Source organism: Trematomus bernacchii, unplaced genomic scaffold (genome assembly GCF_902827165.1).
Source record: "Trematomus bernacchii unplaced genomic scaffold, fTreBer1.1, whole genome shotgun sequence".
Lineage (NCBI taxonomy): Eukaryota > Metazoa > Chordata > Actinopteri > Perciformes > Nototheniidae > Trematomus > Trematomus bernacchii.
The window spans coordinates 3,573,647-3,587,341 of record NW_022988097.1 but is presented as its reverse complement, the minus strand read 5'-3'; the positions used below and the strand labels follow the sequence as shown (position 1 = coordinate 3,587,341).

Here is a 13,695-nt window from a genome sequence, read left to right as displayed (position 1 = left end):
GACAATAAATTACAACAGATATATATAAAAAATAAAAATAAAACACAAGGAAAAGTCAGGAGTCGTACTCCGCTCTAACTAGAAGGCCAGAGAGAAGAAGTGTGTTTTTAGTGTAGATTTAAAAACCCCTAGGGTCTGGGCCGACCTCACATGGAGGGGCATTCATTTTCTTTCCGTTTTACTGATTTTAATCGCTATAAACTGCTCCTCTTCACATCTAAACTTTTCGTGGCACGCGTACTTACAGCCAATCAGCTCTCTGAATTATGAGATTACGTTTGGTGGGTATGGCAGCACAGTGCCCCTATGGTGATTATTGTTTTGCGGCACACTATGGCCGTTTCTCAATCGCGAGGATGCTGGCTTGGTAGTCGCGTACTTCCAAGTCACTTCCTTCAGAAATGAAGCAAGTATGCTTCCAAGCCACGGCTTCGGAAAACGAAGAAGAATGGAACAGGCTAACAAGTGTGCCACTCTCTCTAACGGTTTCAACATAAACTGTACCGAAAATAAATACCTCACGATGTCGATCAAATTATGAACTTGCTTTACTTTCACGGAACACATTTTTGGTGATAACAAACAAATGTAACAAAGTAACATATTTACCAACACATGTTCTACGCCACTACATACTTACATTTAAATGTGTGCTGCGTCGGTTCAGCCATTCTCCGCAAGGGTTTTTGAAATTGGTCCGTGCGCAAAGCATTGTGGGGATTTTAAGGACGCAAAGTCTACCCATGTGCAGCCTCGAAATTTCCCCCAAACCAAGGACGCGGCCTCGGTGGAATTCCAAGTATGCTGGAGATTGGAACAGTCCTTCTGCGGCACTCGATGACGTAGCATCCTTGAAATATTGGCTTGGAAGCAAATATCCTCGCGATTGAGAAATGGCCATTGAATAGAAAAATACTCGCATGTAGTTTTTACAGTACACGTTCATTTTAACAGCAGAGAGAGGGGCTTGCCCCACATCGCTCAACACGGCTCAATAGGCACACTGTATTGTAGACACTAATTAGAAGAACGCAGACTAAAACAGCGGCTCAATAGGCACACTGCAGTGTAGATACTAATTACAAGAACGCAGACTAAAACAGCAATGTACAGACGAATCAGATGACTAAACATGATCTTAAAATATATTTTAACATGTATTTTTTTTGCATATTTTGGGAATTATTATTTGCATTACTTTCTGCTGACACTAGCTGGGGCACGAGTCGCCACTGGCAATGAGATCTTTTCATGGGTGAAAATTCCCTTCTGCTTCTGTTTGAGCTAATGCTGCCATCTAGTGGATAAACTGCTACATTGTCTCAGTTTCTGTCGTTTCATAGAGTCTACAAAACTTATGAGCATATTACGTTTTTTATACAGGAAATGTTTTCACAGGCATTAACAAAGTTTTACTGAATACAGAGCTAAACAATATTCTTTAGTTATCTGTAAATCTGCCAGTTATTTTTTTTGCCGTCTATAAAAACTGAAATTACAAAAGATATTAGCAAATTATCAAGTTTATCAAATAATTATAAAGACTATTAAAGCTCTAAGAATACAATCATTGGCTACTAACTGCACTGTATACAGTAATGTGTACTTTTCAAACTATAGCAACTTGTTCAATAATAAATGATGTATTATACATTCCTTTACAAAAAAGGAGGCTAGATATTCTGCTATTTAACTATGACAGATATATATCACAGTTAGAACGCATTCGATTTATAATATTTGAATAACATTTGATCTTTAAATTCCTCTCCTATGTATGTGTGTGAACATATATAATATATCTGTAAAACTAAATAATGGGTGCATAATGTGGAAATAGGCATAAAAACAAAAGTTTGCGGAAACAATGTCTATTTTATTTCGAGAAAATCTGGCAGGGCCTTTTAAAAAAACAAAGACCTGCTGCATATGATAATGATATCAATATATAACAATAAAATACTACTAGGACTTCAGTCTATTTCTCTGTCCTCTTCAGAACATTAATGAAAGCGTCTTTGGGAACTTCCACGTTGCCGATGCGCCTCATCCTCTTCTTCCCCTCCGCCTGTCTCTTCAGCAGCTTCATCTTCCGTGTTATGTCACCTCCGTACTACCAGGACAAACAAACATACAGATTTCAACACTAGTGTTAGTGGTGCATTTTTTTATTCAGCAACTTTTGAGAGTTAAGTTAAAATCCGACTTACACATTTAGCGAGAACATTTTTTCTGAACGCCTTTATCCTGAAAGAATCAAATACAATTCATTGTTCTTTATATACTGTATATGCGTTGTTTTGAATCGTATATGAGTCTAACAAAGAAGCTTAGCGCTGCCTGTTGTACTTACGTTTCCCTCGCGATGACCTTGCTTCCAATAGCTGCCTGTATAGCCACCTCAAACATCTGCCTGGGTATGGAGTCTTTGAGGCGCTCACACATGGCTTTCCCCATGTTGTACGCACGATCTCTGCAATGACAACACACCGGTCAGAACCAAAAAACTACCAGCAAGAAGTGCCATCCATCAAAAACCTCCACATACAGCAGCTGATAAATGCAGGGAGGACATTCAATATTCTAGCTTACCATAAATACTGTAGAAATGATCTGAAGAAGGGTGGTAATAGTCAGCAAAAAAATAATAAAAAGACAATTTATGCGTAAAGATACCCCTCAGAAAATGTATTTTCAAATTTGGATATTGTTTTCGTAAATTTGTGACTTTTGCCAGATCATTTTTGAATGTTTTTCTCTCAAATTACTATCATTAAAATAAAAACAAATCTGAGTGTGTTTCTAGTACATTTAAAACTATTTTCTGTGACAACATCCACATTTTCTTCTGATAATTTATAACTTTTTGTTTATTATTTTTCTGAATAGTTGCCCCCTTTCTTTGTTTACATACAATTACCCTCATACATGCCATTGTAATTGAAAAGAGTTTGTAAGATTATTCTTTTTTTTACTTTGGACAGAAATACTTATATCTAGCTCCAAACACAATACACAGACAGAAATGGTATCCATTCTTTCAACTCAGACAAAAATAAATAAGGATATTTCCCAAAATGTCAAACTATTCCTTTAATCATTTCTTATTAAGGTGAAGCAAGGCACTGAATGACCACACGTTTTAGAACTTACAACACAAGTGTCTGCCCTTGTCGTAATATAAATTACTTTGATAAAGTATTTGTATTACACAGATGTTCTGCTCTGTGATTGGTCATAGAGCAGCCATTGTTGGTGGAGCATAGCACTCTTCATTTACCAGTCTGTACTGGCTTTGGTAGTAAGTACATTCAATTCAGATCTGCTGTGCGTCATCATTTCTCGCCCGTGAGTTTACTCTTTTGTCCTCGTCTCAAATGGAACAAAGTCCTTGTCCGCAGGGTAAAGTCGTTGTAATATATAATGTCACCACTGGCTGCCAGTAGGTCGTTTTTTAATGTTATACTTGGTGTTGAAATACATTTCATGCTCCATAGGCTGAGAAGAACTACTTTAGTAATGAGGGACCACACAACCTTGAAATTATGTAAACTCGTAACAAATCTGCTAGCGATAATAATTAAGCTAAGGGAGCCTGCTGGGACAAAGAAACATGAGAATCCTGTCAAGCAGCGCCAGGGTTACTCCTCCTGAGACCAGTGAGGATCTTCTTTTATTCAAAAGGTTTCGTGAAGAAGGAAAAATGTTTACCTGTGCACAATGGTGACGAGTTCTTCCACAGGTTCCCCGTTCAGCAGGATATTCATCTTTATCAGATCAGCAGCCTGGTAGCCTGCGTTCTCATAGTCAAAGCTACGGGAGGTAGAATTATGGGATGCTTTCAGTGTCAGCCATAAGTAATGCAATATTATTATTTATCCATCCACACTCAAAACAAACCTTGAAATGCATCATTTCATATATTAAGTGTTTATGATGTGGACCCAGTGGTGGAAAGTACATTTACTACAAGTACTGTACTTGTAGTACACACATAATACTTAGAAAAAAACTTTCAAAATATGATTATTTAGTATAGATTAAAACCATCCAACATTATATTTAAGTAATTAAAAGCATGAGTGTGTTAACAGAAAATGAATTTGAATTAATTAAATATTTCACATTTCTAGATTCTTAAATGTGAAAATGTGCTGCTTTTGCTTTAAAATATTTGACTATTTTTCAAACAGTACTTTTAATCCTAATACTTTAAGTGCATTTACCTAATCGTACTCAATCTATACCACATGTATTTATATCTGTAGCACCAGTGTTGAGAGACTATTTACTGTAGTACTAGTAACTGTCATTTGTTTGGCCTGTGGTCACTATTTCTAAATAAACGTTTCATATTTCTTATCATGTCAAATCACATCTACAATTTTGTTTTACAAAGTAGTTTGAAAGACTTTTTCTATGTAGCACCAGTTAACCAAACTAGATGTATTTGTACTTTGCAGTAGCTTATCTTCTTCCAGTATGAAGTTGGTACTCCCCCCCCAACACTTAGTAGCACTTGCGTATTTGTACCTGGCGTAACCGGAGGACATCGATTTGAGCAGGTCGTAGAAATCCACAACGATTTCATTGAGAGGGAAGAGATACTTCATCATGACTCGCTGGTCGTCTATGTACACCATGTTCTGCTGGATCCCTCTGCGGTTCTTTAGGGAAACAACGATAAAACATCCTTTGACATTAGAAAACATAAGAAGAAAACATAACAAACAAGGAGACACTTCTCTTATGTAGAAAAGCCCTCAAAATGAAAGTAGCAACGGAATTATAAACAAGTTTGTTAACACACAAAACACACATACTTTTTTTTTGAAGTTGCTTTTTTCTTACAGATACTCAACCTGACCTAAATGAAAATGTTGCAGTGTAAAAATGATGGCCATTAGTCTGTGTGTGAATGTTCCATGCTGCTCTTACCAAGGCGAGGGTCATGATCTTGCCGGTGTAGCTGTCCGGAGTGAGGATGGTCCCCAGCACCATCGGCTCCAGATACTCAGACACAACGGCTCTGTCTGGGAAGTGAGACGGGTTCACCACGGTGATCTCCTCACTGCCGTGTTCCTGCAGGGAGAAACATTTAAACCTCAAAATAAAACTGGCTTCAAAAGCTTTCATGGTTTGAAAGTCACAATCCATCCAACAAAACACTCAACCCCACAATAATATTGCAAGAAAAAGGTTATATTTACAAGATAACTCATATATTCCCTGAGGTTAAAGTCACACATTTATGCGAAATAGACCGGGTATTAAAGAATGGCTGTAAAAAGTTGCCTTTACATTCATGCTATATCGCTAACATTTATACCATCATTGGTCGTTAAAGATCTCAACATTGTGAACATTTGTGGTTTAAATATACATTTGAAGTCTTCATTTTCACTACATTTCTGCCAATGGGATAACAACATTTTGTTGTGGTATTGACTTTGCAACAAAGCATTCAGATTTTCCTCCAAAGTGTTCTATATATTATTCAACAAATCCAGTAGGCAACACCATAGGACATGATAGATTCATTTCTGCTGAAATAGGTATACAAAGGAAAAAGTAACAAGTGTATTTTGTAAAACAGATACACTAATAACCAATCAACAGAAGCTCTAAACGAATATAAAAATTGCCCTAGCGATATCAGTGTGTCATTAAAATATGACAAAGTATCAGTTTTCTTCCACCTTAAAGTGTACAACGGGAGTATGTCCCATCAGGAGGAAACGTCTCTCACCTTGATGAGTTTGGGTGAAGAGAGCACAGCCTTGTAGGGAACAGTGGGGGCTGTCACTATCACTGAGGCGTTGTACTCCTGCTCCAGCCTCTGGTTGAACACCTCCATGTGCAGAAGACCCAAGAAGCCCAGCCTGCAGGAGCACAGGACAAACACTTACATTTTATAACTGATATTCATACTTTCTATTTCAAAGAGCATGTTCAGAAAGAGATCATCTGTGAGTAAAACTGAATACATATTCCAGCGCATCTTCATAGTTCTGAATCATCTATTCTAAATCAATACCACTAAAGAAATTATATTCAATTTCATCACCTGGACTAATATGACCTGTCAGGATCAGTGAACGCTAAAGTTTGGCAACACATGGTATGCAGAAAAGTTGCTGATTTAGTTATAAATCATATCATGTGATGCCCAATTTGTGAAGAAACTGATGAAACTTCATTTGGTTTATTTAATGAACGGCAGATCTGTAGCAGTTTGCTGCATAATCACCACCTACTGTTTCCTTTCATTGGCAGTGTTGTGTTATCACCTCATGTTATTTTGAGAGTGGATGGAGCAGCTACAATAGAAGCTTTGCTTAGCCTGATCGATCCAATCTCCATTCAGAAAACAAGCATTTTGAACGTTTGTGCTTGCCATCATGTCGACAGACCTGACATAGCATTGGTTTTTCACTAATTAGTATCATTAGGCAGTTATTTCGGAATCTGTTTATTTTTGGGTTCATAGCACTGTATTAAACAACATTCTTTCAGCCAACACGTGACATGCTAGAGACGATGAAGACAGCTCGTTGTGTGTTTTTGGCTGATGTTATGAACCCGGACATGATAGCATTTGGTTTCCCAACATATCTGTAACTCTGTAACAACATGCACAAAGCAGCAGGAGTGGTTATTTCGGCCATGGCGGGAAAAATCTTGCCGGCACATCTAGTTTGAGTGACGCAAATAAATACAAATGATGCTGCGGTCAAACTCGGGTGAGTACTGCAAGGCAAAAATGTCCTCCTTGTCGTACCATTAGGAGTCATTTTTCATTCTAATTCAAAGCAGGGCTTCTCACCTCCAGCCGGCTCCCAGGGCCATGCTGCTGTCTCTCTGCACCGTGACACTGGAGTCATTCAGGGTCAGCCTCTCGATGGCACTGCGAAGGGCCGGGTAGTCTGACTGGTCCATGGGATACATGCCTGGGGGACAGGCAACAAATATGTAGATTGCACAACCTCAGAAAAAAGGACCCGTTTCATTTATTGTGTAAAGCACTAAGTGCACCTAATGTGCTAGCTAGTGAGACACGACATGCACTGAAGGGCTTTTATCTTCGAGTACATCCATTGGCCGATTAGGAAAGAAGCAAAAAAAAGCCCCACCTCTCCTACTTACTGTAGGAGCAAGACATAACGACTTGTATTCAATTTGAGTCTTTTTGTTGTGGTTTTGTGCATCTTTGTAGTCATTTTGTGTGTCTTTGTAGTCATTTATTAGTACATTTTAAACATGTCTGTATAGTCGTTTCAAGTCTATAGTCAATTTAAGTCTCTTTGAAGTCATTGCGTGTCTCGTTGTTGTGTTTTGTTTTTTACTTTGTAGTCAATTTATGTTTCTTTGTAGTCACTTGTCTCTCTCTCTGTAGTGTTTCTGTTTGTCTCATTGTAGTCTTTTTATATCTCTTAGTAGTCATTGTGTGCGTCTTTGTAGTTGGTTTAAGTCTCTAGGTATTTTTAAGTCTCTTTGAAGTCATTTTAAGTCTCTTTGTTGTGTTTTTGCTTCCCTTTTTGGTCACTTTGTAGTCTTTTTGTGTCTCATTTTGATTCCCTTTGTAGTTTTTTTACGTCTCTTTGTAGTCATGTTTCTTTGTGGTTATTTTGAGTCTATTTCAGTTACATTTGATAGGTAAAGGCAATACAAAAAGTAAAACGTTTTAAAGAATCCTCAAATCCAGTTCACATTTTCACAGAGATGTTTCTCTGACAGCAGGAAGCAGATAATAAAACATCTTACCAGCAAAGACCATTGCTTTGGCGGGTTTAAACCCTGGAAGAGCCACCACCGGGTGCTCTTGGAGGTAGAGAGTGTCCCCAATCTGCGCCTCCTTCACATCCTTCATCCCTGCTATTAAGTAGCCTACTTGGCCTGCAAACCTAAACACAAAACAAGAAGAGGAACCGATTCAAAGGTAAAACCCCTTCAGTGCATGTTTTTTCAAAAGCTAGAAAAGTAAGTGCACTTAGTGCTTTACACAATAAATGAAAGGGTTCTTTTTTTAGTGCTGTTCACCGCTGACCTTTCAATGCGCAACCAATCAGATAACAGCTGTATGTAGCGGCACAAGCTAGCATGGGACGTAACCATAAAACAAAACTTAACCGGCTGTTTTCACCGCAAGGTTCCTCGCCCAAGTGAGCAAAGACAAAATCGAGTATCATGTGAATGCAGCTTAATAAAACAATTGATTATGGATCAAAACATTTCCTGAAGCCTAATATAATTAGTTTATTATCATATAAGACTAAAAAAAAGCAACAACTGAGAAGATTGAACCAGCATTTTTGGCAATTTTGATTACAAATGTAACTAAATGACCGAAATAGTTGAAATGATATATTCTGTAAATAACATCAGCTGTATTGGGTGAAAGAAGTGAAAGAAATGAATGGAGAGGAGAAAGTGTGAACATACAGCTTCTGTGTCCGGTGCTCAGCTGGCCGGAGGAGCCCCAGCTCGTTGACCTCGTAGGTTTTCCCGAGATACGCCGACACGATCTTGTCCCCTTTCTTGACCCGACCCCCGAACAGAGCGATGTTGGCCACCACCCCTCTGTAGTGGTCGAAGGTGGAGTCGAACACGAGGGCTTTAAAAGGTTCATCAATACTTGCCGCGGGCCTGAGAAGACAAGCACAAATAAAACAGCTTCACTTTTACATGTCAAACGTGTTTCGAGTGAGAAATAAGACTGAATGAAGCTGCTGCTTACGGGGGGATTCTCTCCACAACCGCTCGGAGAACCTCTTCAATGTTTGTTCCAAGCTTAGCTGAAATCTGGGGGAAAAAATGAAATCTGGAATTAACAGTTATTTCAAAGCGATACTGAAAATGCGATACCTTTCATTATGCTACCACTCACCCTAATGCATTCCTCACATGGAATATCAAAAACCTTTTCAATCTGGGACTCCACTCGCTCTGGATCAGCATTTTTTAAATCAATCTGAGGGGAAAATGTAGAATTAAAATGACATGCTAAATAGTAGTCAAGCAGACAAATAAAAAAGGGATAAAGATATTTGTACCTTGTTGATGACAGGGACGATCGCCATCTGAGCTTCAAAAGCCAAGTAGAAGTTGGCAACTGTCTGCGCCTGAACCCCCTTCACATGACCGCAAAAATATTATATACAAGTACATCAACAATAATTTTCTGAGAAAAAAGAGAGCTATGAGTCTGGGTTTGTACCTGATTGGCGTCGACAATCAACAGGACCCCTTGGCAGGCTGAAATCGATCGAGAAACCTCGTAACTGAAGTCAACATGACCCTATAGAGAAGAGAAGCACCGGAGATTTAAAAACTTTTGGACATACAGTATCACTGTCACACAAGTCTCACTATTTTCATATTGCTCTCTTCAGGTCTTTAGAACAACACCAGAAGAGATCAAGAACACACACTGTTTGTGTCAATGATGAAACAAATAACAATGAATTGGTTAAAAGATGATAAATGTTAAATGGAAGGATCCGGTGAACGAAAAATATATAATTGATAAAATAATCATGATAATATTTGATGAAATATACAAAACCATTTAATTTCAAACATCACAAATGAGCCTACGATTGGATGTGGATGTTTTAAAATAAATTATGTTTAAGTTATCTGGTAACCTGATTAATCTCTAGTAGCAGTAGAGGGAAAAATAATTGAATTCAAAGCTTGGTAATAAAGTAAAAATGTTTCACTATTATCTAGGTTTATAAAACCTGCAAGAAACAACATTATAAGAACGCACCGGGCAGAGTTTCGAGATTAAGTCACGCAGTGTAAGAGCAGTCGAGTTCTCTTAGGACCAAAGTCCTGATGAACTACCGCAGCTGTAGCAAAACAACCATGAACAACAAGGAGAGAAAGTAGTTCTTTTTTCCTGACATCACATCCAGCTTAGTACTGACCGGCGTGTCGATGAGGTTCAGGAGGTACTGCTCTCCCTCGTAGCTGTAGATCAGCGAGGCCGTCTGAGCCTTCACTGTGATCCCTCTCTCTCGCTCCACCTGAAGCTTGTCCAACACCTGCTTGTTCTTGTCAGTCTTTGCTATGGCACCTGTTTGTCAGTGACATCCAAAAAAAATCAGAATCAGACATCCTCTATTTGTCCTACAGTAGAGGGATTTACATTGTTACAGCAAAGGGGACACTGCAGATAAAAGACAAATAAATTAGTAGAGTAACATATTAAAGGGGCCCTATTATGCTTTTTGGGGTTTTCTCTTTCCTGAAGTGTGTTATATAGGTTTTATGCATGAAGATGGTCTTGCTAAAATCCCTGTGTTCCCTCTCAGGGGAGTTCTTCTGCCACACCTTTGCCTGAAATGCCTCCATTGGACTCTTTTGTATACTTCTGTAACATAGTGACATCACAATTGAACACTCATGCTTCTATTAGCTAACGCTCCAACACATTGTACATAATAGGCTTAGGGAGTGGTTGACCAATCACAACAGAGCCGGCCAGCTAACCAATCAGAGCAGACTGGGCTCTGGTTTCAGACAGAGGGTGAAAAGAGGTGCTGCAGCACAGGCAGTATGAGAAAAATAAAGAGCTTTTTGAACATTAAAGCATGGAGACATGTCCCAGTAGAGGTAGAAAATACAAACATGAACCTGATTATGAGCACAATAGAGCCACTTTAAAACTAAGTTGGAAAAAAGCTGATGTGCTCATGTGATGAAGAAACGTACCTGTTATTTCCAACAGCCTGTCAGCCAACGTGCTTTTTCCATGGTCAATATGAGCGATGATGCAAAAATTCCTGATTCTGTCCACAGGAAACTTAGACAGGTCAATAGTATCCTTTAAGGCAACAGAGAGTCTGCAGATTAGTATGACAGCCATTTAACAACTGCTGAGTGTGACAGTAATATTTTAAACATTTTTTGAAAAATATTCGGACAGAATATACTTTCTTAATGGGGCACATTCAGAACCTCCTTAAAGGTAGGGTAGGTAAGAATGGAGAAACCAGCTCGAGTGCGCTAAAATTTGAAAGCACGCAGCCGAAAAAAATCTGCCCCTTCCTTCAGACTTGCTTTACAGAGCCCCTCCTCCAACACACACGAACGCGCACATGACCAATGAGGGCACGAGATAAGTTTGTGCACGAGATGGAAGGCTGACAGGCAGGTAGGCCATCCAGTTATTTTAGCCGGGCCGGCTCAGATGATTGGTGGTGCTTTTTACAGCGCCACGGCTTCCACAGGAATATAACAAAAAGTGTTTCTGAAGTGAATTACCTACCCCACCTTTAAGTAGAAGTATGTTATCATTATCAGCTAAATGAAAAAAAATTACATTTGTATAATGAATGACTCACAGATTTACCTTGAATTCTTGATTCTTTGTCTGCTCACTTTTTCCAAACATTTTCGGTAAAACCTACCAGTACTAGTTAAAAAAACAGCTACTTCCGCAGCAGCCCAACAACCAACACTAGTAGTGAGTGATCAACTAGATAAATAAGACTTGGATTTTACTGCACAAGTTTTATGAGAGGTTGGCCCGCATTTACTATGATGTGTCAAGGCTTCTCGCCATGTTTGTATTCTTTGTTAACCTCGGAGGCATGGGGGTTGAATTAAGTATCTATTAGTATTCAAGGTAAAACTGGTTGAGCAATTAATATCCAAATGATCATTTTAGGGGTTAGAATTTCTTTAACAGTATTCTGATAAAGTACCAAAAGTAGAATCACCACGTCTGCTCAAGAAGAAAGGGGTTTCTCTTGGCAAACAAAATAAAACTAAATCATTCAGTTTATTATAAAAATGCACAAGCAAAATTGAAAGTAGAGATACATGGTTTTCAATGATTTTCAAAAATCTTGTAAATAGAGCTCTCCAACAAAAATAGTGAGGTGAGAAGTATAATGTAAATGGTTTCGTAATTACGTAGGGCTATAATGTTACATATAATATAAATACTCAAGCAAAGTACAAGTACCCTGCATTTGTACCTAAGTACAGTTCATGCTTCCAGCCCCTATCTGTAAACAAAGGCTGCTTTTTATCTTTAATACTACTGTTTTACAGAATTATGAACGGGGATAAATGCACAGAGACCATGAATATGTTCCAGTATTAGTTTGACAGCCTACCTTATCTGTTTTAGTGCTGAGCATCCTGAAGCTGCTGGAGAACACAGGCAGCTTTTTCATCCAGCGGTGTCTTAACAGTGTGTAGGTCATATTACAGCTTTGTATTTTCCTCCTGTACTCTTTGAACTGTAAAACACGTCTTAGCAGTGGTGTGTCACACCACCGTTTAACTAGAGAAAGCGACATGTTGTCGTTAAGCTGCAGTCAGTTACCTTCCAGCATGAAGGTCCTAACTGTTAGCTGGCGTTAGCTAGCTAGCTAACTAGCTTTCGACTACAACTGTATAGTCATTAATAAAACGTAGACTATGGCCACATTGACGGACCATTACATACTGGCATGACGAAAACACACGCGTATCTTTTAAAGTAAATAGTACTGTAATAACCCCCGTGCATGAGTTCTTAGGGTGCTGACATTTTGGGTGACAGTTCAGCTGCAAAGACTTCTGGGAAATGTTGTTGTTTTTCCAACCAGAGATGATAAAAAGAAACAAGATAGTTATTTGTACTACGTCCGTTTTCGTTTATGCCGGTCAGAGTAAATTAGTCGTCCTTTCACATTTTATAAATCTTGTACTGTCGCTCTTTATTGTATCAAAAGGATATTGTAATGCAAAATGTCTTTGCTAAGCTAACCCTCAAATGCTGTTAACGTTGTCTCTCTTTAATTATATTTTTTAAATTATATTAAGGCTAAACATTGCAGCAGCCTTTTTATATGTATAGTTCAATAGGCTCCTTATGAGCCCAATGGTCTAGATTTAGAATAATCTAATCATATAGGCTATAGAAATTGATACTTTTGAATCCCTTGAAAAGCCTTCGAGGAGAATGATTATCTTGACACATTTGTATCTTTGGAAATCCTAGGCAGACGGAAGTCCCGCCTACTCAAGCTGTCAAATGAAGGATACAAATGGATATCAGTTGCTATGACAACGAAGCTACCTCTTGCACAAGAATAGATTACTGCTTCTCTTCTTTGTGCAACCAGAGGTAATAAGCCTCCATTAGCCCCAGTTTCTGCCTGTCATGAAATCATTGCTTCTTTCTTTTTTAGATTTGTAGAGCCTACTGAGGATTGCATTCAAGTACAGTACACCCCTAATGATCATATTCCCCTAAGAATTATACAAGCTGTTCCTAAATAGTCTCACTGTCTATTAGACCAGGGGTTCCCAAAGTGGGGGTCGCGAGATGATTACAAAATAAAGAATAAATAAAAAATGTTATCAATTTTTTCTTACAATTATTATTAATAATAACGTGGACATGATCAAATAAAGGGGACATGATCAAATAGGAATATAATTATCTTTTAAATAACGTTAACTAAATGGAACAATCTATTTGACACAGCTGAAGCTCTGGCCTTCCTTAAAAACTAACTAATTTAATAAAAATCACAGTTGTATTACACACAATGCACTGTTTTTTGAGAACAAAAATTCGTAACTAATGCACCATAATATATTCTGACGAAAAATAAAAATGATTATGAATACAAATAAAATTAAAGCTGCAAGCAGCATTGAGCGGGTCTTCGACGCTCCACAGGCTGT

At 38.4% G+C, this 13,695-nt stretch overlaps 1 protein-coding gene across 1 annotated transcript; it reads right to left on the bottom strand.

The window, feature by feature from the left end:
* Positions 1 to 1,481: 1,481 nt before the first annotated feature.
* Positions 1,482 to 12,556, bottom strand: guf1 (GUF1 homolog, GTPase). Its single transcript, XM_034120998.1, has 17 exons — positions 12,132 to 12,556; positions 10,720 to 10,831; positions 9,933 to 10,081; positions 9,218 to 9,298; positions 9,054 to 9,131; positions 8,888 to 8,971; positions 8,738 to 8,802; positions 8,443 to 8,646; positions 7,765 to 7,904; positions 6,827 to 6,950; positions 5,750 to 5,882; positions 4,939 to 5,082; positions 4,534 to 4,667; positions 3,712 to 3,813; positions 2,354 to 2,473; positions 2,211 to 2,247; positions 1,482 to 2,113 (listed from the first exon to the last, which is right to left on the bottom strand). Exons 1-17 carry the CDS (start codon positions 12,315 to 12,317, stop codon positions 1,979 to 1,981), a joined length of 2,028 nt encoding a protein of 675 aa, XP_033976889.1. The 5' UTR covers positions 12,318 to 12,556; the 3' UTR covers positions 1,482 to 1,978.
* Between the last annotated feature and the right edge of the window lie 1,139 nt (positions 12,557 to 13,695).

Bases quoted from the DNA above. Each gene is read 5' to 3' on its own strand.
- guf1 (XM_034120998.1), bottom strand. From the start codon at position 12,317: ATGTCGCTTTCTCTAGTTAAACGGTGGTGTGACACACCACTGCTAAGA. The intron at 9,299-9,932 runs GTCAGTACTAAG...TCTTCTCTATAG, and splicing joins TGAACCTCATCGACACGCCG to GGTCATGTTGACTTCAGTTA. The intron at 6,951-7,764 runs GTAAGATGTTTT...CCTGTCCCCCAG, and splicing joins CAAAGCAATGGTCTTTGCTG to GCATGTATCCCATGGACCAG.